The sequence below is a fragment of the Musca domestica genome, unplaced genomic scaffold (genome assembly GCF_030504385.1).
Source record: "Musca domestica strain aabys unplaced genomic scaffold, Musca_domestica.polishedcontigs.V.1.1 32, whole genome shotgun sequence".
NCBI classification, from domain to species: domain Eukaryota; kingdom Metazoa; phylum Arthropoda; class Insecta; order Diptera; family Muscidae; genus Musca; species Musca domestica.
In genome coordinates this window covers 2,831,328-2,856,242 of record NW_026712311.1, presented here as the reverse complement: position 1 = coordinate 2,856,242, position 24,915 = coordinate 2,831,328, and the positions used below count along the sequence as shown (strand labels likewise).

General features: G+C 36.4%; 6 protein-coding genes across 6 annotated transcripts; 2 read left to right on the top strand and 4 right to left on the bottom strand.

Moving 5' to 3' along the window:
- The first annotated feature begins 1,080 nt into the window (after positions 1-1,080).
- LOC101897570 (calcium load-activated calcium channel) lies at positions 1,081-11,918 on the top strand. Its single transcript, XM_005181532.4, has 4 exons — positions 1,081-1,240; positions 1,310-1,387; positions 11,427-11,601; positions 11,675-11,918. Exons 1-4 carry the CDS (start codon positions 1,180-1,182, stop codon positions 11,910-11,912), a joined length of 552 nt encoding a protein of 183 aa, XP_005181589.1. The 5' UTR covers positions 1,081-1,179; the 3' UTR covers positions 11,913-11,918.
- LOC131803676 (dentin sialophosphoprotein) lies at positions 1,742-6,209 on the bottom strand. Its single transcript, XM_059125162.1, has 4 exons — positions 6,099-6,209; positions 5,964-6,026; positions 3,900-4,062; positions 1,742-3,836 (listed from the first exon to the last, which is right to left on the bottom strand). Exons 1-4 carry the CDS (start codon positions 6,167-6,169, stop codon positions 1,809-1,811), a joined length of 2,325 nt encoding a protein of 774 aa, XP_058981145.1. The 5' UTR covers positions 6,170-6,209; the 3' UTR covers positions 1,742-1,808.
- A 27-nt stretch (positions 11,919-11,945) lies between the features above and the next one.
- Positions 11,946-14,449, bottom strand: LOC101897403 (FAD-dependent oxidoreductase domain-containing protein 1). Its single transcript, XM_005181531.4, has 4 exons — positions 13,881-14,449; positions 13,584-13,737; positions 13,372-13,521; positions 11,946-12,963 (listed from the first exon to the last, which is right to left on the bottom strand). The coding sequence occupies exons 1-4, from the start codon at positions 14,295-14,297 to the stop codon at positions 12,125-12,127; spliced, it is 1,560 nt and encodes a 519-aa protein (XP_005181588.2). The 5' UTR covers positions 14,298-14,449; the 3' UTR covers positions 11,946-12,124.
- Positions 14,450-15,942: 1,493 nt separating this feature from the next.
- On the top strand, positions 15,943-18,049 carry LOC101897220 (ubiquitin carboxyl-terminal hydrolase 14). The gene is made up of 6 exons (XM_005181530.4): positions 15,943-16,115; positions 16,192-16,367; positions 16,433-16,537; positions 16,602-17,002; positions 17,068-17,290; positions 17,350-18,049. The coding sequence occupies exons 1-6, from the start codon at positions 16,100-16,102 to the stop codon at positions 17,908-17,910; spliced, it is 1,482 nt and encodes a 493-aa protein (XP_005181587.2). The 5' UTR covers positions 15,943-16,099; the 3' UTR covers positions 17,911-18,049.
- Positions 18,050-18,314: 265 nt separating this feature from the next.
- LOC101897043 (probable 26S proteasome non-ATPase regulatory subunit 3) lies at positions 18,315-20,211 on the bottom strand. The gene is made up of 3 exons (XM_005181529.4): positions 20,064-20,211; positions 19,825-20,004; positions 18,315-19,771 (listed from the first exon to the last, which is right to left on the bottom strand). Exons 2-3 carry the CDS (start codon positions 19,974-19,976, stop codon positions 18,454-18,456), a joined length of 1,470 nt encoding a protein of 489 aa, XP_005181586.2. The 5' UTR covers positions 19,977-20,004; positions 20,064-20,211; the 3' UTR covers positions 18,315-18,453.
- A 3,278-nt stretch (positions 20,212-23,489) lies between these two features.
- LOC101896873 (uncharacterized) lies at positions 23,490-24,915 on the bottom strand. The gene is made up of 3 exons (XM_005181528.4): positions 24,564-24,915; positions 24,186-24,263; positions 23,490-24,117 (listed from the first exon to the last, which is right to left on the bottom strand). Exons 1-3 carry the CDS (start codon positions 24,784-24,786, stop codon positions 23,621-23,623), a joined length of 798 nt encoding a protein of 265 aa, XP_005181585.2. The 5' UTR covers positions 24,787-24,915; the 3' UTR covers positions 23,490-23,620.

Below are 24,915 nucleotides of genomic sequence, written 5' to 3'. Positions count from 1 at the left end.
CTGTCTTAGGTCATCGGATGGCTTTTACGTAACAGAACAATGGAGTCCTTAGTTGACTTGGTTCATATTTGGTCTGTTCCATAAGCTGCAAGAATCTACTAGTTTTGCCACGCTAGAAGAATCTAGGTAGACACATCGACACAGCTGCTGGGACAACAAACTGTCAAATCATTTTTGGAATTGAAAATGTTGAATGAAAAATTATTTAAATTTGTAAAAATTGTAAAAAAGCGCGAATTATAATAACTTCCGAAGGACATTGTATAAGAAAACATATAAACATCTACTTATATTTGAAAAAGCATTTTACATTTTTTGACATATCAATGTTCCCAAGCTTTGATGCATCTTCCTGTATTTTTCTACCATGAGTTTTGCAATTTTTTCGAAATCATAAAGGGAAAAGGGGAAGTTAGCAAAAACGCTAACTTTTGATAACAATGGGTTATCGAAATTCACATGGTGACACAGAACAACCCAACTGTGCAAATGAACTATTCAAAAGCGCTTATCGGCTGGCTTCTTCGAAAATGAACAAAGGAGCCTAGGCCCAAAATCGAACTAAGTCAACCAAAAACCCCTTTGTTTATCTACGAAGAAGCCAGCCGATGGACAGCCAAATATGCGCTTTATGTATTTCCAACTAACTTTGGCTGGGCCGAACTTTGCATACCCTCCACGATTTGGAAGAAATTTGTCAATTTTCAAAAAAATAAAATACGTTAAAAATTCTGTTTAAATCTTAAAAATACAGTATGTAGCCGTTATTTTAGGGTCTATAGGACGACGTGGCAACTTTTGTCCTATCGGGGCTATACGAAGACCTGGACCTGCATAGATAATTTTCTGTCAAAGACTGTAGTATCCAAAACGTAAGGGAATGGAACAATATTTCGACGATCATGAATAACAATTACGAGTGGGATCTGTCTCTTTTTTATCTATTTTTGCTATCCATCCCAATGGATAACAATTTTCCATCATTAACAAAAATTTTGAGAAAGTAACAGAACGAACCTATTATTATATATATCGATAGTCCCTTTTAAACTATCAATGTTATCGGTACTACCATCGTTTTTCTGCCAGCACTACGTTGCCCTGTTCACTCTTTTTTTTTTTTTTGCTGACTAGCCGAATAAAACGAATTTATTAATAACTAATTATAAAATTTACATTATGTGGGGCGATACAATTTTAATTGTATTCATATCAATTTGTACCGCTTTTTTGGGCGAAGGTATGTATTTGAAATTTGGAAGTAATGTCCATTCAATTTGAAGAGTTTTTTGTTCTATTTATTTGACAGGTCTTACATGGGTTCTTGTCTACCGCACTGAAAAGTACCAAAAACTAAAGGGTGAAGTGGAAAAGCAGAGCAAGAAATGTAAGTAGTAACACCTGCCGTCACAACAAATGCACTTGACCTAGTTAAGCGAAAGTCATGGGATTTTAATATTGATTGGAAGTTAATTGGAGTTTGGAAGGAATTCTCTTAGCCTGTATAAATATTAGGGTAAACGTGCGAGCCTAGAAATGATGTTTGGGGTTGTTGTTTTAATTGTGATAAGGGAAGAAAAGTAGTATTTCTACAATTGTTACATCAATATCCATTAATGGCAGATGCGGGCGGAAAATTAATAAATAGCAATGAGCAAGTTCTCTAGTTTCCGTTTAGAAAATTGCCACTAAAAACGTTTTTAAACATATATTTTAAATGTTTTCCTTTATTTTAATTTCATTTAAGCATTTAGATAACATTTAAGTGTGTTTCACAGAATAATAACTTGTTTAAAAATTAAGTAAATTTATTTTGCTTCTGGAGCAATGTCACTGCTTGAGGAAAAATCAAAATCGCTTTCATTTCCACCACTTGGTTTTGCAGCTGCCGGCACTGTTTTTGCCTTATCCACTGAGCTCTCATCCGTTTCACTGCTGTCCACAAAGTTAACACGTTTCTTGTTTTTCTGTCCATCTTTCTTGTCACCCGTGGCCAGAATTGATGTGGGTTTGGTAGTAGTGGTCTGGGGCTTAGTGGTTAATTCGGTTTCTGTTGCATCTTGATTTTGTTGTGTTTCTTGTCCCCCTTCCTGAACTGGTTCTTCAGTTACGGCACTTGTTGGTTCCACCTGCTGGGTGGTATCATAATTTTCATATGTTGCAGCTGTATCTTGTGTTGCATCTGATTCCTGAATTTCCTGCTGATCGTATGTTTGATTATAATCATAAGCCTCTTGTTGCTGATATTGTTGGTCATAGTCCTCGGCATATTGTTGATCTTGGGCATACTGTTCGGCACTGGCATTTGGATCGGGTTTATATTCCCCTGTAGTCTCATCATAAATATAACCGGGATAGCTATACTGTGATGGATCATAATTACTATAATCATATTCTTGTTGTTCCTGCTGTCCATCGTCTGTGATGTTGGCATTGCTGTCATAGCCAGCATATTCTTCAGTTGTTGTAACATTATTATCATCATCCGCCACTGTGTCGGCTGTAACATATTCATATGTTTCCGGGGGCATTGGAATTTCCTGCATAAGTTTTTCTCTATCATATGGTATTTCTACGTTATATTTTTCGCCATTATCGCTAGGTTGTTGGATTTCGGGTTTGTTCACTTCTTCAGAAGCTGCAGCGGCTTCTGTTACCAAATTTTCCAGCAAAGTGGATGGTACTGTGGCCATGTCTGCGGGTGGTATTTTCTCTGTTCCTTCAGAAGAATTTACTAATTCCCCGTAGATTGCATTTTCAATATTTTCAATTGACATTGAAGGAGCACTAGTAGTTGGGGTTTTATCTTCAATTATTGGTGTCTGTTCTTTTGCTTGCGTTTCCTCTTCAGACTGCCTTTGTTGAGAAATTTCCACACTTGACTTTTCTGGTATTTCATCAGGAATTTCCACACTTGATTTTTGTTGTTCGGTGTTCATAGTTTCAGGCTTATCCTGCTTTTCTATATTAGGGAGTTCTGTGTTTTCTCTTTGAGAGTCTTCCACTACTGCTGGCTTGGTTGCTATGCCCTGAATTTGTTCCTTATCCTTTTTGTCTACAACAATTTCACTTTTTAATTCCAATGGGTTTTGTGTGGGAATTATGTTTCTAGGCCGTTGGTTTGGTTCTTCGTTATCCTTAATAGTTCCATTTTTATTTTCAAAACCCTTAAAAGTATCCCCAGTATGGGGTACCATATTTTGTTTAGATATCACCACATCATAATTGTTGGCATCACTTATGGAAGATGGAGTTGTAGTAGTTATTGACATATCAAGCTCTTGAACCTTATTAGAGTTTTCCAAAATCTCTGAAGGATGGGATTTCAATTCATATCCTCGGGTATTGGGAAAATTAAAGTTTCCCCTGGTACCATTATCCATTTTCATATTAACTTCTGTACGCCTTTCCTGTGCTAGATAAGGCCTTGGAATATCAACTTTTTGCACATCAGCGCTGTCACTACTTCTGAAGGAAGAGTTGAAAGTAATATCGGAATTGGACATTCCCATTAGCGGAGAATCGGATGAATTATCCTTTCGTCGTTGATCAAATGTCGCATCCATTTCATATCTTTGATAATTGTTCGGCATAAACGTTGGCTCTTCATAAACTTTAGGAGGATAGCCTCCGGGATAACGTCCATCCGCGACAGGGGTATGAATATTTGTCATTGTCATGGGCTGTGCGGAAACTCCACCAATCACACTGGCGGGTATGGATGTTGTTGATGCTGCAGCCATCATTTGTGGTGTTGTCATGGCCATGACAGATGTTTGCAAACATCTGCGAGTCTGAGAATGAACCAATTTGGCAAAGTACATCTCATATTGGAGCTAGAGTGGAGAAAAACATTATTCGAATTTGAATTTTTTAATGTTTGTCAATATTTGTTGTACCTTCATCATTTTAAGTCGCTCACTGCGTGCATTCATCGCTGCCGTCTGCTGTTCGATACGTTCAAGCATTTCAACCAATTGTTTGTTACGTTCATTACGTCTTTGCTGTTCTTCCAAAAATTGTTGATATTTTTGTTTGGATTTTGCCCGCACGATTTTATCGCTGCAAGTACAAAAGGATCTTTCAATAACCAGCGGGTGAATTAACGTGGGAGATATGTGTAAATGAATTCAACCTACATTTCAAAATCTAATCTCTGTGGCCAGCTTCTAAAAACTTGAAGTTAAATTGATGGAAGTGTATTTTTATACCCTCAGCCATATGGCTAGAGAGGATATATATATATATATATATATATATATATATATATATATATATATATATATATATACATATATATATATATATATATATATATATATATATATATATATATATATATATATATATATATATATATATATATATATATATATATATATCATTTGATACGGTCAAAATCTGCCTAGTCAAAATAATGGTCTTAGACCCTAGGTCTTTTTGGAATAAATCCGTTTCAGGACATTTGGAGTCGATCTAGCGATGTCCGTCCGTCCGTCTGTCTGTCTGGCTGATGCGCACGATAACTCTCGAAGGGAGTATCCGATTTGGTCCAAACTTGGTACATCATAAAATTTTTGTCAAACTTAGATCGAGTTCGGAGATGGGCAATTTCGGTCCACTCTTTCTGGTACCTCCCCCACAAATGGTTAAAACTTTTAATATTCCTGAAGCTCATAAAACACAAAATTCTTTCAGACTTGGCAAATCTCAATATCTCCGTCTAAACAAGATCTGTTATAAAGGTGGTAGAGATCGGATCATTACTTCTGGTACCTCCCCCACAAAGGGCAAAAGTTTTGAATAACTAGAACGTTTATAAAATTCGAAATAAGCATCCGGTTCTCTTCATATTTCACACATCCCATTATTTCTACTAACACAAAATCTGCTGTGAAGATGGGATAAAACGGCGCACTCCTTCTAGTACTTCCCCCACAAAGGGTTCAAAAGTTTGAAAGACAAAGAGACAAAAATTTCCCTTAGCCAGAAGTCTGATATGAATATGTTATATATCGAAATTTGTGATTTCGCATAAAATTGGATATTAATGTTCGATTTCATTGCCCACACCAATATTTTAATCTTTATTAGATGAAGTATGAAAATGGAATACCTCGGTCTGCTACATAACTGTTACCTCAAGCATATTTCTATATTTTCCAAAAATTTGCACATAGGTATATTTATGTGTATAGGAAGTAGTCGATATAGTCTAAATCTGGCACGTTGTAATATTTATATCCGTCTTAGGTCAGATACGTATTGCTCAATATTGGCCAACTGCTTCGGAACCTCTCCCATAAAGGGCCAACAGTTTGAATAATCATAACTCAAGCCTGGAGGTATACCTCAGTCGGCAAAAACACCTGGCTATTTAACTTCTTTTTTATTAATTTTGCAGCCTAAAAGCTTTTACTCACCTTTCCAAAATAAGATGTTTTTTTTTCTGATTTCTGACCAATTTTAATTATTTATGAGAGTTTTTTTATCGGCCCTTTTTGGTCAGATTATTTTTAAATTAAATATGTTGACAAAAGTTTCTTAATTTCTTCCTTTGGCTGACAAATTTTTTTTAATATCTTCCTTTGGCTGCCTTCAAAAAAAAATTCTTGGAAAAGATTCTTCCACGTTGACATACCAATAGTCTGAATAATAAATATCAGGGAATGGTTCTCGTTGACGTTCCATGAAAATAATATTCTCTTAAAAATTTTAATGTTCTTTTTCTTTCTAGTGACCTAGAATTGAGCTAAAGTACACAATTTTATAAAGGCAGCTTGTATACTCCACTTACGACACTATCTACTTAATTCTAACTGCGTCGTTGTTTCGAGTTCATACTAAATCTTTCGAATTAATCTATATATTTTTCCAATCAAACTCAGGTCTTCAGACAATATTTTTGTATTTTAAACCTCGTTGTGAATTCTGTATTACATAGGTTTTAAATTCATACTTACTGTTCATCACGTTTTTGTAAAATTTTATCCAATTTATGTTCCAATTGTTGGCGTGATATTTCACTAAAAAAAAATAATGCAAAACATGAAATCACTTTATGCTCCACAAAATCAAATAACGATTCTCTCTTATACCTTCTTTGCAATTTTTCTTGCAATAATTCCACTTGTAATTTGTAATTTTCCAATTCCGATTGTGGGAACATTTTCAAACAAATTACACTCTATAATCAACAAATTTTCTTTCCTTACTCAGTTTTATTTCTTCTTCATAAAATTAAGTCGATTTTTCCACACTTTTGTTCCGTATGCTGTTTTTTCGTTACAAACGTATTAAAGGGAAAAATTTCATATCCTTTTGCTGATGGCAGTTTGTTTATTTCAAACATAGCCGCTGTCATGGCAACTACATTAACAGACGTTACAATTTTTCGGTGGTTGTCGGTCGTAGTAGGGGGATAGATATTTGTATTTTTTTTTTTTACTTTGAACAACAAGGAATTTCTAGAAAGCTGCTAGGGTATGGTGTGTTGTGTTGTGAGAAAGTTTGTGTGTTTGTAAATTAATTTAGGATTGTAGTCTTGAAATGTTTGTGACCTTTCATGGTGTGTTGGCTCCCCTACTCAACTTTGAGCAAGTGTGGTTGATTTCTTACACTGCTTTGTAAAATATTTTCAGGCACTTTTTGAATAAAGGTGCTTTGGATTGAATTGATTTAAGGATGCGCTGCTGCACTTACGTCGGCAACTGCTTCACTGAGAAACCTTTGGTCCAATTTTGTTCTTCCTAGGAAGAATAAAGTTGTTGGTGATAGGAGAGATAGAGAAAGAAGGGTTTATAGAGAAAAGAGAGTATAGTTGGAAGGGTGCTCTGCTCAGACAGGAAATTTTTTTTGGCAAATTTAAAGATAACGGTGGGATAAAGGTTTGAAAAGATTTAAGAATTTCTATATCCTACCAGCCAAATAGCCCATGTCTCTTGTTGGATAAGATGGGACATTTGCATAGTAGGTGTTCAGTCGTCTCTATCTCTTCTTCATCTTCACATAGTTTACAGTAGTCGGGAAAACTGTTCTCCCATGTTGAGGCCAGTCAGCATGCCTACCGCGATTCTTAGATCAGACCTAAGTGATAGAAGGAAGCTTCTTATTCTTATCGAAATTATCGGTCAGGTGGCCTTATATACACTACAACCGGTGCAATCTTCCTCCGTCTTCTTTGATGGAAATTTGTTTGAAGCTGCTGAAATAATAATCTTGAAACCGGTCTCTAAGTGCCATCTTCTTCCAGCTTCTTCTATGAGAAATTTTTTGAAGCAGCTGACATAATATCATATTTGTGGTTTAACAGTATTCTCAATCAGTTGTTGTTGTAGCACTTGTAGATGTGGGTGTTTGCTTTCTGCTAATTTGGTTCTCCAGCTTTGAAAATTCGTCTATTTTAATGGGCTGTAACCAGAGATCTTCTGGAGTGAGTTGGGTAGGTTTGGCTGTGCAATTAAAGATGTGCAGCGTATTGTGCCGGCCTGCAGACGTCATGCACATCTTCGTCAATTTGTGCCCCATACGAATTGAGACGACTACACCATCCTGAACGTTATTGCGCCAAAGCTACCCTGGCGTTCTTCAGCTGCAATAGATGGGGGATGGACTCCGAGGATGGCAATAATTCTTTAATTGCTGATAGCCTCTGCAACTCCATCGGTATGAATGTCACACAGACCTGCCTGATAGGCTTCTTGACCTAAGGGTTCTCTCTTATAGCGTTGGACCTCCCTCTTCAGATCGTGTATGTCCTTCTTGGCACGCCTGCGTGGACGAGTTGTATCCACCATATGATGGTTGGGATGACTCTCACAATAACACCCAACCAAGTAATGCAACGAAAGCATATGATTATGCTGACGTAAGGCAAGGACTTTTGCCTCCTCATGTAGAGGCAGTCTGTCGCAGTTATCAGGGCAGCATTTTGGCAAGTCTGAATGTGCTTCCACTAGTATTCGCAGACCACACTGGAGTCGCATAGCTGACCACAGACCGACATATTGCGTTATAAGAGATCAACAAGGTTTCTTTGTCCGCAGGTGCCGACTAACGCCTTGAGGACCTTGTTCCTACTTTTCATCTTGTCGCAGATAGCAGTGGCTTGCGCGGAAGACTTGAAAATGCTGTCGAAAGTGGCCCCTAGAATCTTGGGGTAGTTCATGGTCGGTATTAAATTTCCCTCGACCTGCACATTTAGCTGTGTTCTTATCTCCGCTGACTATGTGGTAAAGAGTGTGGCCGTTGATTTTGTGACGAATATTTCGATATTCCTTGCATGGAAGTATGCGACAAGCTCCGCGAGATAGGGGTTCAACCTTTCATATGCCATCGTCCATTGGGCCCGATGCCATGATCGTAAAATCATCCGTCTGGAGGGCGAGGAATTCCAGAAAGGTAGAGGTTAAACAGTTCCGTAGGGAACTCCCTGTTTCACTCTATTGCTACAAAGATGTGCGGAAACGTCTGCGATACAGGTCCACATGACACGCTGCATCTCTTCAACAGCTAGACAAACCTACTAACCTAACTTCCGCATGGCTATGGATTCATCCTATAGAGGTCGCTTCCTTTTTGAACTGGAGTTTGAAGCAGAGTAAGATTTGAGAATATATATTCAGAACGAACGAAAACAAATGTTATAGCCTTATTATTCCTTATTATTATTATTATTATTATTATTATTATTACCTTATTCACCATGGAAATGTGTTCTAAAAGGTCAAACAAAAATTTGAATATATTTTTGTTGATCGTTTCAAAGGTATATTATGATTTCTTGATCTTAAGACGCTAAACCGCTTCTTTAGAGACGGAAACCCATATAAGGGTTTACCAGATTTAATCTATATTTCAGGACGACGTCAAATTTAATTTTTATGGATTCGATGGCTTTAGGATCCGGTACGTCTATCCATTATGTAGTCAGTTGAGGGACCCCGAATCGAACCATGATTATAACTCAACCACTCTACTTGTTTCATGTTTCAGAACTTTGCCAAGTGGTTTTCGATATTAGCTTAGAGTGTATATTTTTCATCGTTCATGATTACAACGACCCTTCTTCAAAACTTCATCTAACATGCACATACACCGACCGACAGACCGAAACCACATCAACATATTGCAGTATTTGTTATTTTTTATTTGGACTAGGTCACTATAGAAAATATTCTTGTTTATGTTGTGTTCGTCTGGGCCAATTGAAGACACAATAAATAATAAATGCCACGACCTGTTTCCTAGGTCCATCCCCTAATGCAAAAGCAAAAAAAAAGACTTTCACTGTCCTTTGTGTTGCATGTGGATGTGTAAAAATGATCAATTAGTTGGGAAGTGCAAAACGGGAATTAAAAAACAAAATGGCAACAAAACATTCCTTAGGAAAGGGAGGATAATTTTGAGGAATATTTTAACCACTAAACAGTGTGGCCTTGATACTAAGGCTTGCTGGCTTGCAAACATCTTTTAAACGTGTAAATATGCCAGAGGAAGATTGGCAATATATCTGTAATTTTGCAATTGTTTTTATACCCTCAGCCATATATCCAAAACGTGCCTCATCGAAATAATGGTTTTAGAACCTAGATCTCTTTGGACCAAATCAATTTCAGGACATTTGGAGTCGATCTAGCAGTGACCGTCCGCCCGCCGTCAGTCTGACTAGATGGTGCGCACGACAATTCCGATTTGATCCAAACTTGGTACATCGTAATATTATTCTCAAACTTAGATCGAGATGGGAGATGGGCAATATTGGTCCACTCCATCTGGTACCTTCCCCACAAAATGTCAATATTTTCAAAGAAAATATTTTACTGCGCAGAAAGAGGAAGGATGATCCCATTTTGCTCCAACTTTGCAAATCCTAATATTTGAATCAGTTCTAGGCCAGGTGCGAAAATGGACAATATCGGTCACACAAAGAGACAAAATTTTGAATAATAACAACTCTTATAGAATTTGATGTAAGAGTCAGATTGTCTTCAAATTACACATATCTCAATATTTTTATTAACCCCCACAAAGAGTCAAAATTTTGAATATTCATGAAGCTCATAAGACGCGAAACTAACATGCGATTCCATTCAGACTTAGTATACCTCAATATTTCTATCAACGCAAGATCTGTTACAAAGATGGTAGAAATCGGATCATTTCTTCTGGTACCTCCCCCACAAAGGGTTAAAATTTTGAATAATCAAAAACGATCATAAAATCCGAAATAATCATCCGGATCTCTTCATATTTCACACATCCCATTATTTCTATTAACACAAGATCTACAGTGAAGATGGGATATATCGGTCCACTCCTTCTGGTACCTCCCTACCTTCTGGTCTAAAATTTTGAATATCTATGAAGTTCATAAAACGCGAAATTAACATCAGATTCCATTCAAACTTGATACATCTCAATATTTCTATCAATACAAGATCTGTTATAAAGCTGGTAGATATCGGACCATTTCTTCTGGTACCTCCCCCACAAAGGGTTAAAATTTTGAATAATCAAAAATGATCATAAAATCCGAAATAAGCATCCGGTTCGCTTCTAATTACACACACCCCATTATTTCTATTAACACAAGATCTACAGTGAAGATGGGATATATCGGTCCACTCCTTCTGATACCTCCCCCACAAAAGGGTCAAATTTTTGAGTATCTATGAAGCTTCTAAGGCGCGAAATAAACATCAGATTCCGTTCAGACTTAGAACATCTCAATATTTCTATGAACACAAGATCTGTTACAAAGATGGTAGAGATCGGACCATTTCTTCTGGTACCTCTCCCACAAAGGGTTAAAATTTTGAATAATCAAAAACGATCATAAAATCCGAAATAAGCATCCGATTCCCTTCAAATTACACACATCACAATATTTTTATAAGCCCACAGGTCAGGTGTGAAGATGGGATATATCGGTCCACTCCTTCTAGTACCTCCCCCACAAAGGGTTCAAAAGTTTGAAAGACAAAACGCTCATAAAACGCGAAATAAACATCCAACTTTAACAATTAGTCTGAGGTCAGATACGAATTGGACAAAAGTGGCCAACTGCTTCGAAAACTCCCCAAAAAAGGGTCAAAAGTTGGAATAATCATAACTCAAGGCTGGGGGTATACATTTGTCGGCAAAACCGACTGATACTATTTAACTTGTATTTTCTTCTGAAAACCTTTCCATAAATAACTTTTATAGCCCACAATTTGAAAATTAAATTTTACAGCTTCAATTATAACCGGTTGTGAAATTCAGTAACTCCATCACTTGCTTAATCCATGGTAGAAGATTGCGCGCTTATTTTAATTAATGTAAACAAATTTTCATTTGTTTTACTTTTAGATTAGATTAAAAACAAATGGTGTTTAAATTTCAATTCTTATCTTTCCTTTTATTTTTTTGATTTTTTTTTGCAGTGGAAAGAAGAAAGGAAATCCATGGCGAATCGCTGGATAAACATCAAAAGAAGAAAATCGAACGTGATGAGGAAAAATTGAAAAACAATAACCGAGACCTGTCCTTGGTAAAAATGAAGTCAATGTTTGCAACAGGTTTTGCCTTTACAGCTCTATTGAGTATGTTCAATAGCATGTAAGTGAACAATCACAACCACCACCACCCACTATGTAAACAATAAAATAATCCTTATTTTTTTGTTCTTTAGCTTTGATGGTCGTGTGGTTGCCCAATTACCCTTTACACCAATTTCATGGATTCAAGGTCTAAGTCATCGTAATCTATCCGGTGATGATTACACGGATTGCTCTTTCATTTTCCTTTATATTCTGTGCACCATGTCCATCCGACAGAATATACAAAAACTATTGGGCTTTGCCCCATCCCGGGCAGCCAGCAAACAAGGTGGTGGCTTATTTGGACCCGCCCCAGGACAATTTAAATAATTTTTTTTTCTTAGAACAAAAAAAAAAAACAAATTTCTTAGTTACAATTTTTAAAGTTTTGTTTTTAAAAATCATGTTTATTGTGTAAACATTAAAAAAACAACAACAATAGTTTGATTATCAAAAAAAATTTTACACTAAATTTATTTAACACTTTATTTCATTGAAATTATTATAGCCTTCCTAAGGACATCACATTTTTTTGCATTTTGCTACACAATATTCGTCTCAAACATGGGCCGATCCACAACAATGCGATCGAAACCCAAACGTGTCAGATCTATGCTACGAAATTGTCCATCAATAATTAATTCCGATATGGCTCTGCCCACGGCTGGTGTCTGTTGTATGCCATGGCCACTGAATCCTGTGGCAATAAGCATATTATTATAATATGGATGGGCCCCAATGATGCCGTTCTCATCGAAAACATTATATTCATAATAGCCGGCCCAGCAATTCACAACCTTGGCCGATTCGAAGGCCTGGCAACGATTTGCCAAACTAGGCCAGATATCTGTTTCGAAATATTCATGATCCACATCCAAATTATCCACCGGAGGCTCCTGCTCACATGTGGGGCTACGGCCACACAAATAGTTGCCACCCAAGCCATCACGTCGGAAATAGGTGCCGCAAGGATCCACAGTTAAGGGTGTACCCAATCCAGGAGCATTTGTTCCTTGGGTGTTTATAACATAGACATAACGTTTTCTTGGCTCCACAGGCAATGGGAAAGCCAGCAGTCCTTTTCCCATACCAATGTTGGCCATGCGAGCAATATTTCCTGAGTATGCTCCCGCTGCCAAAACACAAATGGCAAATTTAATTGTTCTTGTTTCACCATCGGCCATTTTAACCACAACTTTATCCAAGGCCTGATAATCGCCTTCCGTATTGCCTCGCACAATAATGTCGGGTTGATCTTTCATTTCGAAACCCACGACTTCACCATTTACGAAATGGGCGCCATATTCTTTGGCACGTTTTTTGTAGGCCATCAGCAGGGCCCAGGGATCGAACCATCCTTCTTTTTCTAGACCATGACAACCTAGAAACAAAAATGGAAAATGTTTATTTTTTGACGAACATAACATAACAACAAAACATTGTTTAGAGATGTAGTGTTCTTGAGTAAAAATACGGGGAACGAGGGATTGAATTCTAAATTTAAAAAATGACCTTGTAATGCAGATGGAAAATTCTGCCATTCTTGTAATTTTAACGATGATCTACTCATATAGAAGACAAGATAATAGAAAAACGAAGAAGTTCTTAAAGACAGTTTTGTGATGGGGAAGAGTTCTCTTCATAAAGGAGAAAAAATCTTTTCTAATATCGTAGTCCATTCGACATTAGAAAGATCCATATGTATTAAATCAAATTATTCTTTTTTACTCTCCTACATTGCTAATTATCTAACCCCTTTCCCAAGTGGCTAAATATTTACAACACTTACCCAAAACAATGCCATCTGTATTGATCCAGGGGAATTTCGCCTTCAATTGATTCGCATTCAGCAATTCATTGCGGGCACCCAATTCATTTTGTAACTTAGAATTACGCGTCAGTGTTTCAGCACCTTCCTCAGAGGCCAGAACCAGATAACCTTTAGCAAAAAAATCAAATTAATACCAAAAACAAAGCACACCCACTTTCAGATAAGCTTACCGTGTGGCGTAAAATTCAACTCAACATCGTCGCCTAAATGCTCCTTTACATCTCGCATAAAATCCGCACCATACAAAGACATTTGTATGTTTTCCGGCAGTGAGAATTGTTGTCGTAGCCCGCCAACTGATAAAACTGAAGAGGCTCGTTCATACTAAGTGCGGACGAACAGAGAGAAAGACAGACACATCCAAAAAAAAAAAACACTTCAAATTAGTTGTTGATTTGAGATAAATAAAGGGGCTATAAATTGATAATTTTTTTTATTTATAGGGCTTTTTGAATTGCCTTACTTACCGTGGAGTCCCTTTCCACTACGACGACATTTAGACCATCCCTGGCCCTTTGTTTGAGCCAATAGGCCACTGAAGAACCGACCCCACCACCTCCAATCACCAGAACATCACAATGTGTTTGAAAGATATCCTGGGGGCCATCATGCGAACTGCAACCTTCAAAACGTTTCAGTTTTTCTTCATCACTTATTTCCTCCTGAGTCGATGTTTTGTTGGATTTGAATTTATCCGTAAATTTATTTAAATCCGTCTTTAAAATGTTGAATGTTCTTGACATTGGATTTTCTTCGTTGGGTGCTTGTGGATCATTTTGCCCGTTTTTGTCGTTGCTCGATTTGGCCCAACAGGAAGACGAGCCAGTGGAAAAACACCGCAGTTGTCGGCTTAATGGTCGCACGAAACTAGGTAATCTTAGCATTTTCCAAACGTATGCAACGTCCGAACCAAAGTTTGTGTTATCACTTGGATATTTAGACTAGACTAAATCGTCCAGAACACAATTAAATTCTTTATAAACTATATAAACTATTACGCGACCATATGCAAGTTGTTGGAGCTAGCTGATAACAGCCAGTGTTGCCGTTGTTGGTTGAATTCTTCCAAAATAGGTAAATTTTGTTGGGGTTAATAATTTGGTATTTTTTTTTTACTTTAAAGCGATGTTCTTGTTCAAGGGAGATGATGGTGATTCCTCAGAATCAAAAGGCTCGTTTATATTCAGTAACAAGCTTATGTTTTGGCAACATTTGTACTTTTCCAGTAGGAATTGTCCAGCAACTGAGAGACTAGGGTAGTTTTAATATCTTTGTCAAAGAAACTGCATACAATGTGTCTTTACTCAAAAGAAACAAGTCACGCAAGAACTTGTTTTGAATAAAAAGAATATTATCCGATTTTGATTTAAAGTCCAATCATTTTCGGAACACTTTGGCAGACAATAATTTTTTTACTCAGTGGCAACCGTTATGACAGCCAGTGTTGCCGTGAGACAAATATGTGAGAGAGAGAAACAATGCAGGGTGATATAAACCGCTTTATTTACCACCAAAACAGATGTTTATATTGAAAACGATATAGGGTAACCAAGTTTGAAGTGTGCAAAGCCAAAGAGGTAAACAATGATGTGTGATGTCGCTTTAATCAGTACATTGTGCGAATTTGTGTGTTATGAATAGTATTCATCAACGGCAATAAAACCAATTAATTTAATTGGCTTATTGTATACAAATAAAAATAACAGAAACCGTAGTGGTTTTTTATCTGATATGTTCCTTAATTTACAAATTACAATGTGTGCGAATATAATCTATTATAACAGGCTTCTGCGGATGCGAAATAAATCTTCATAGGTGAGTACAACAGTACGAAGTGCGATTAGAATAATTGAAAATTTATGGTATGAAGGGTGGCACATAAAGTAAAGGTGAAAAAAGAGATGAGAATCGTACTACTGATCTAATTTTTAATACGTTAAAGCCAATTGACATAATTTTACAATAATATGTCACTCGTCTTGCGTAAATAGTTAAGGAATTAATTTTAAAATAATTAATAAGTTCCAATGTAAAAAGGGGTTTTTAACCGATCTGCAAATGAGATTACCTCTTTAATTTTTCCAATGTTTTACTATATATTTACACAATGGTACAAAGCGTTCCTTTTTACTTCAGAAATTGCGATAAGCGCCTAGAAGTATGCATCACAATACTAACACAAATACTAAATACTAATTCTCTCCCAATTGGAAGAATACAACTGATTTATAATGAATGTGTTACCGTGTAATACATCAACAGGTCACTTCTTTTTTTACTGACTTACCTTTTAGAAATTGATTATTGAAGCAATTCCCTGCATCTCTCACACAATTAAGGCAGTTAAAGTACCTCTGACTCCACAAAACAAAAATGAGCTTAATATGCGGCAAACTGACAGCTTTTGATAAAGATTCTGTTTTACTCTTGCTATTCATTAACTACATTTGATTTAATGTCAAAAAATATTTCCCAAATGCACCCTGTAGTGTTTCGTTTCCCCATCGTTTCTGCAGTGCATGGAAACGACGTGATTATCTTTGCTTGCAAATGCCAAAATTAAATGACTTTTAAATTTTTCACTTTGCCGAGTAGCCTAGAAGCATATTAATTTTTGTAAAAAACATTGTAATTTAGTAGATTTATAAGCCGGTAATAAAATAAATATCATAAAATCTAAATAAAAATGCCACAATTCAAAGGTGAGTAATCCTGGCATGGAATACAAATTTTGCACAAAATTTTTTGCAAACAATTCCTTTGTTTTTTTATTTGCAGTAAAAGTTAAGTGGGGTCGTGAATTGTTTCCCGACATTGAAGTCAACACGGATGAGGAACCCATCTTGTTTAAGGCACAACTGTTTGCATTGACGGGGGTGGCTCCGGATAGACAAAAGGTTATGTGTAAGGGAGGTATATTGAAAGATGACCAATGGAATTTGCAAATTAAAGAGGTGTGACTTTGTATGGAAATTAAATGAAAGATGGAGAGAGATAAGCTTTTTTATTTTGTTTCCAGGGAGCCACCATATTGTTGCTGGGCACAAAGGAACAAGTGCCTGAAAAACCAGTAGAACAAGTTAAATTTATCGAAGATATGAATGAGGCGGAAATGGCCACAGCTGTAAGTATATTTTCGTGTTGTTGTTTTTCTATGTTTTTGTTATATTGTCATATTTGATTTGTAGATGGAAGTACCAGCCGGCCTAACAAACTTAGGCAATACCTGTTATATGAATGCCACGCTCCAGTGTTTAAGGGCAATTCCTGAATTGCGTGAGGCTTTAGACAACTTCCGTGTGGAAACGGCCGATGCTGATTCAATGCCATTGGCCATTACCTCGGCCATGAAATTCCTCTTCAAGCAAATGGAACGTACCGGAAGTACTGTGACCCCCTTTGTTTTATTGGGTACTTTGCATCGTGCCTTTCCACAATTTGCCCAAACCGGTGAAAATGGCACATACCGTCAACAAGATGCCAATGAATGTTGGTCTGAACTCTTGAAGATGCTGCAACAAAAATTGCCATCATCCAATAAGAAAGAAGCGGAAGGAGGGGAAGGCGAAAAGCAAGTTAAGAAGTACAAGTAAGTTGATTTTGTAACACCAGGGTTTTGAAACGTCTACTAATAATATTGAAATTCATTTACAGTTCTTTCATAGAACAATATTTCGGTGGAAGTTTTGAGGTAAAAATGAGCTGTAACGAAGCGCCTGAGGAAGAAACAACCACATCCAAGGAAAACTTTTTGCAATTAAGTTGTTTTATTTCGCCCGAAGTGAAATACATGCACAGCGGTTTGAAATCAAAACTGAATGAGACTTTAGTAAAGCGTTCCGAATCTCTGGGAAGAGATGCCAACTACACAAGATCGGTAGGGATTTGAAAAGTAAATGCTTGAAATTTTATTTTAGTAATAATTTTTATCTCCAGTATTTAATTAGCCGTCTGCCTGCATATCTGACCATCAATTTTGTACGTTTCCAATACAAAGGCAAGGAGGGAATCAATGCAAAAGTCTTGAAAGACATTAAGTTCCCCTTGGAATTTGATGCTTTTGACTTGTGTACCCCGGATTTGCAGAACAAACTTTGTCCAGTGAGGGCGAAATTCAAGGAATTAGAAGATAAGAAGCTGGAAAAACAGATCAAAGATCCTTTGGCGGAAGTTAAGTCGAAAGAGGGCGATGAAAAACCTAAAATAGAATATGAACCATACTATTTTGAAGATGATGTGGGTAGCAATAATTCCGGTTTTTATACACTCCAGGCGGTATTAACACACAAGGGACGTTCATCGACATCCGGCCATTATGTGGCTTGGGTTAAGCACACCGATGAGGTTTGGTTCAAGTTTGATGACGATGTGGTGTCATCGGTAACGAGTGAAGAAATTTTACGTCTCTCGGGTGGTGGAGACTGGCACTGTGCCTACGTTCTATTGTACGGACCCAAGCTACTGCCAAAAACCATAGAACCCATGGAGAGTACATAAGTGTTTTCGAAAGGGTCAGCGAGCATTAAAAGCATCATGAAATGTAAACATTTATACAAGCCTACATAAAGCATCATTAATTGTTTATGTATCTGCATTTCCAGCACTTATTTAATAAAACAAGAAAAATAGAACAAAACTGGATTTTTAAGGCGACAACACTAATTTGAAGGCTAACCAAAAACAAATTTATTGGGGAGAGGGTGTTGCCTCCATATGCCTTTTGGGAGAAGAATCCTATTTAGAATAGAAAAAAAGAAGCCTTCACAGTTTCTTTAAAAATTGTGGGTTTTTCGAATAGTTTTTATAAACCTTTCCAGTCTTTCAATATTGAATTTATTTTTACATTTTTTCGAAATTAAATAGCTTCCTTTTCTTTCCAAAAAATGTAAAATATTTAAATCTTAATTTTCGATTATTTTATTTTTAATTACTGTTAAGTTTGCGATAATAAATGGTATAGAATGAACTCGATAAATCGTTAATAAGAAAGCACAGCTTTTTATATGCCATATCAAAATTTAAAGAACTGCGTTCGTTAGTTTAAAAACCATCATCTTCATCCTCAGCCATTTCCTTGGCCAGTTCCAAATCCTGCTGTTCACGTTCACGACGCTCCTCGGCACTTTCCAAGTCCTTACCATACGATTTGGGAGGATAACGCATAGCCTTAACACTTTGATTGTGTAAATTCAAACAGAATGATATACGTTCATGGAAGGCCAGCTGTGGTTCTCGGGTGCTATAGATATCAGTACTTTCTTTGCTACGCATAAAATTATTGGCAGGATCTAGAGTGGCCTCAATGACGCCATCACGTATGGCCTTTGCCACAATGAATTCTGCATCTTCGGGTGAGTCAAGCATAAGGCGCTTGGCAATATCTGACGGCGAGATACGGGAATATGACAAACCAATCGAACGGATGGCAGTCTTAATGACATTATGACGCAAACGTATTATCAAAGTATAGGTATGATCCTGTTGAAATTTGGGACCAAAATTCTCCACAACTTCGCCAAATCGTTTTAAATTACCCAATCTCACAGCTTGGGTTAGTTGGAAATAGGGTGCCAATGACTTGCGCAATGCGGCCTGACGGAAAACTTGACGCTCCGGGATGTTACCCAAAAGCAACTCCACCACAATAATTAATTTCTGAACAGTTTGACGAAAACCAACCGCTGCAGTTTGGGGGGCTTTACGCAAAGCCTGTACCAAATGTTTATGGGCATCACTGTATTCCAATTTGGCTGCCTTGATGCGACCCAAATAGTACAAGAATCGGGCCCATTCATTATTGCTGGCCGATTCCGGGTACACTGACTTCTTAACCAATTTATCAGCCTGATCATACAGCGAATAGTGTAGATAATTCCTTAATAAACAATTCAGCAGGACAGCTTGACCTTCAAAATCATTACGTAGAGTAGCAGTGCGTAGGCGGGCATGCAAGAAAGGACGTATACCCTCCAAGTTGTTGGTAAGCTCGGCTACACGAGAATGATAGAAATAGAATTTGGCCAAAATCAAATCTAAACTACGGCGATTTTGTCCCTGAATCTTAGCCAACAAGGCGTCGGAACAGGCTGAGGCTTTTTTCAATTCGTTGTCATCGATGAGTTTCACCAGCAACAACAAATGGAAATATGCATCAATTTCAATAATTGGAGTAGAGGTGGCGGTGCGCACCTTTTGCACTTTGGGCTCTTGGCTACCAGCAGCCACGGCTGGGGCAAATGCCAAGGCAGCTTCACGTTCAGCCCCAGGTGGATAAACAATTGTGGCCAAGAAACGTAGAACAACACCGTTCAGTTTACGCCTTGTGCTGGGCAATGTCCGCAATACACGGGCAATGAAGCTGGAATTATCAACATATTAATTGTGTTCCTAATAACTCAATGTAAATCTTACCGGTATTCATTGCTAATGACGGCCTTATCAATTTTGCGAATATGTTCACGGATTTCTAAAATATGCACCACATCTTGATCTTTATTTGTGGTATCCTCACTTGGATCCACCTCCATTTCGGTATCCTTTACATTTGCTTCGGTAACCGTCATAATGTGATTGCTTTCCTTTTCTATATTCCTGAAGAAACAGCGATATTTGTTGGCTTTTGTTCGGAAAAAAATATAATTTGCACAAACCTCTGTAAATTTGTCGAGTAATGCTTGTCTTGGGTAGTTTTCTTGTTCTTTGTGTGTTGTCGTTAACGGAACAACAGGAATGGAACACACAGGGTGTATGAAGTGAAATGAAAACAATACTTTTAGTAACTGTCTATACAACACAATGAAATAACATGGCGACACATAGGTATAGAAAAAAACATGAATGGAATTGCTCATTTATTTGCTGTAATTGTGCCACTGTTCTTTTGAGTTTAACCCTTTCGCTACAAGTTTTTACTGGGTTGCTAAAAAAATCGAATTTTTTGGATTTCTACTATTATTTGCTGTGTAAATAACAATCAATACTTACATTTTAAAAATTTTAATCCTAAATGTGTTTTTCAGAATGTATCCATATGGATACAAAAGTACTGAGTGGTAAATAAAAATGCTGGTATGTTATTTTATTTAATTATTGAAATTTTATTTTTATTAGTAGTTTTGAAATACAAAAGTAATTTTTTGATTATGAGCAAATTTTGCTTTATGTAGAAACTAAAACAAGTAAAAATATAATGCATATCATTACAATAAAATAACACAAAATAAATTATTAATCCATATTTAATATATAAAGTATAATCTGAAAAGAAAAAATTATTCACTTCACATGATGGTATTCCTTAAAGCAGTTTCTCGATCCATTGGGAATGCACAGGAAAATATTGCACTTTGAACATTTAAATCGTGTTTGTCCTTTACATCCTTCGACTTTACATCTACCTTTATTTGTCATGTGTTCTGGCCAATGCTGATAACCGTCATATCGAACAGAATTTGAAGGTGTGGCTTGACGTTTCCTCTTGAGGGTCATTGCGTTAGTTGAAGATTCTTCATTTTGGCATAATGTTGGGCGTCCACGCCCACGAGAACTTGCCTGCTGCTTTGATCGAGCTAAAAGGCCATCAGCAATATCATTTCGAAAGCACAGTAAGTCCACATGCTGATTTTTCATATTATTTTTCTCGTGGTCCATTCTATATTCTAACCACGAGTTACATACAACCAAATCAATAAAGTGGTCAAATATTTTTAGAGTCCACTTTCCAGTTCTAATAGAAATTCTATACAACGAAAGAAGAAAATCCATTTTATCTACTCCTCCCATATTCTTGTTGTACTCTGATACAATGTGTGGTTGTGTTACATTAATACTTTTCTTTTTTTCAACACAAAATCAGGACACTTTATTAATGGGCTCATGGCCATGAATTGATGACACGAGTTGCACAATTCCTCCATCAAGCCATCGAAGAAGAAAAATATTATCTGTTCTTTCTACCCGGTAGTCAAAACTACCACGTCCTTCTTTTTTCAAATCCTTTTCAGATTTTAATTCAACTTTGCCGACTCTATTTCCTCTTATAGTACCAGTAGCCCAAATTCCTTTCTGCCGTAAATATAATAACAAATTAAGAGTCGTAAAATAATTATCAAAATATAGTTTATGATTCTTTTCCTCTGGAACAGTTTTCACAAGATGAATTACAATATCAGAACAAAAACCTAGCCCTTCGCCTGAAAGTATTGTTCCTTTTCCCTGATATATCTCAAAATCATAAACTATACCCTTTGAACTGCATAGGCAAAATATTTTCATTCCCCATTTGATGGGTTTTTTAGGCATATACTGTCTCAATGAAGTTCTTCCCTTAAAAGGGACCATCATTTCATCCACACAAAGATTTTCATCTTTTGGAATATGATAAGACTTTTTTGTGAACATATTTATTATAGGACGAACCTTAAAGAGCTTGTCGTCTGCTGGTTGGTCTACTGTAAACTTTAAATTATTTCACAAAGAATGAAATCTATTCTTGCTCATATTTTCTGGGAATGATGGTATTACGGTGCCCATTTTCCAATACATATCCAAACGCGGATATCCAATGGTACCAATCAGTATTTCTAGAGCTATAAAATTTATTAGTTCATCCTTTGATAAATTTAGAGACTTTCCACATTTAGCCATTGATGCATGGTTTGTTGAATATACTATTTGTTGAAGGAAGTCTTCTGTAAAGTACTCCGAGAAATACTCGACAGGCGATTTCATATTTTTTTGGGATATGTTTCAGAAAATGAAGTATCTTGGTTAGCCAAATTATCTTTTTTCCAGCGAAATTGTGCAGCCTTTTAATGTGGAACACGTGGAGTTTCGGAAATTATTGGACTCTCTTGAACGGTTACCTCTCCTACAAGACGTTCCTCGATCTCAATAATTCCATCGCCTGCATCGTTATCGTTATCAACATTGATATCTTGTAAGATAATTTCATATGGACCTTCTCATGAAAGTTCTTCTACTAAAAAGCTGTTATTATTTTCAAAAGCATTGTACAAGTTGCTTATAAGTTCAGATTTTTCCGTTTCATCCGAAATATCCGAATCATCAAAATTGGTTAAATTTTTTTCAATTTCAGAATTTTTAAGCCTGTTTGCCATTTTTTATGTTTTAATATTGTATGAGTGCAGAAAAATAACGTCTGTATCGTATCAACATCAAACGCAAATGATTTGCGTGGATAATGTTTACTACCACAACTCTCGTTTGTATCCATATGGATACATACAATTTTAAAAAATCGGCAGAGCTTTCCTTTGTTTTAAAATCAAAAATTATTAATGGCGAAAGATAAAATAAACGTTGCTCTTTATAACTGTTAAGTTGTAGAAAAAATAATATTGGTATTTATGCATGTATTTTGCAAAATAAAATAACCATTTTTACGAAAAAAAAAATACGGAAAAAATTGTTTCTATTAAATTGCTATATTTTTGTCAGTTTTGTTAAGAATAACTACAATTTATTTTGAAACTTGTTAAGAAAGCCTCAAATAACAAGTATTTGTATATACTTAGGCCAAAACATCGATTCCGAAATTGCAAGATGAGTTTAAAGTTCAATGTATCCATATGGATACAATGGAGCGAAAGGGTTAAGATTATTCAGCTTTTGCTACTCTTTACATGATACAGAACATAAAATGCAGAGCCGTGTTTACACTTAGTATTTGTGTAACCATTTTTAAAAGTTGTTGTACCTAACGGTTCTCACAGACTAATATAAAGTTGCAGCCCCCAACCATGGTAGAAGAATACGGATACTCCCATCGTCACAGCTGCTGTGATAATGAACTGTCAAATCGATTTTGGAATTAAAAATGTTGAACGAAAAATTATAGAAAATTGTTGAAAAATGCATGTAATAGCAACCGCAGATCTGCGTCGTATAAGAAAACGTATAAAAATCTATTTATTTTTGACAAAACATTCTAAGAATATTGACACATCAATTTTCCCAACCGTTGATGTATCTACTGTATTCTTCTACCATGCCCCCAACCAAGCAAAACACAGGTCCCTTCGAATATTAAAAAGTTAAAAAGAGACGTCATATAGTCCATTACCTTAATAAATGTCTTTTATGCATTATTTATTTTGATACGAAACAAAATATAATAAAGTACGTAAATTATAACACAAAATGAAATCGATGTGAACAGAAAATTAAAAAGCTCAAAACACCATTCTTATTTAATTACCATGAGACCGGTAAGTTGATTATTTGTACAAAGCGATATCAAATAGAAAAGCGTGCAGAAACTAAAAACGAAGACACCCAAATCGACAATTATACTCTGTACAATGGTGAAGATGTGTAAACATTGTTGTGCCTGCGGTGGCAAATGATTGCTAAATACCATAAATATCATATTCAATATGGGGTGCAAAGGTTTTTGTTCTCGGAAAAATAGCAAGTCGGTAATAACACACAGGCCGGGTAAAACGAAAATGCTATAACCAGTTTGAGGCCAAAATATTGCAAATATTGTAGAGATTAAAGCTGATACAATTAGATGTAAGCGTGCCTTTACGAGTACGTGGCGTTCTTTGACAGTCGGGACGTTTTGGAACATATTCAATAAGTCATTTAATTCATTGGTAGGCGTTTCATCTTGCAGCGTTGCAGTATTCAAGTCAAAGCTATTGTAGGGTAATGAACCACCACTGTTCCTGATGAATTGTCCTGCAAAAACGAAAAACCAAAGGTTAGCAATTTTTTAATATATGGGAAGGGGTTGAAGAAAGACTTACTCATTTCATGAGGTAAAATGTCTGGTTCTACTTCAGGATCGGAAAAGTCAGCAGTTTCATTTGCTGTTGTCGTTGGACCTATAAGCAAATATAAAGATTATTTAGGATAAATAAAACTAGCTTTCCATTTGAGAACAAAGTATACTTTTGGCCAAATATTTTGGTTTAAAATGTAGGCAGAGCCACCACGAAGATGATAATTTTTTATTTAAAATACCTTAAAACGGCCACATCGTTTCTGACATCAAATTACCATGCCTTCCATTGTGTAACTCAACTTGTTTACAATTGCCTCAAAACCGGCGCCGTTTTTTATGACCACCCATCCTTTTTCCCTTCGACCCACTTATGACATCATGTCACTCGTAAATTACTTACCATTTGAATGTTCATATTCTATTTTAATTTGTCGTCTTTCGGTGCTAGGAGGAGCTTCGTCTTTATTGAGTGAAACTGTTCGGCCATTTAACCTTTCCAAACGATTTTTGGCATTTTCCAAAATCTTACGTCTTCGGGCTTCACGTCTTTGATTTAGTTTTTCTTTTGCCAACAGTTCGTCGTCATTGCTTTCTATTGTTTCGTTGCTAATTGTCTCCTCCATGTCCGTATTTTAATCCTGTCAAACGCCACACAAACGCTCCTGCCGAGAAAGAAATTAAAGAAATCCAATCCAAATGTGTGGCCAAATTTAGAGCTGTGTCGTCCAAGAGTTAAATGGTTCAAATGAACG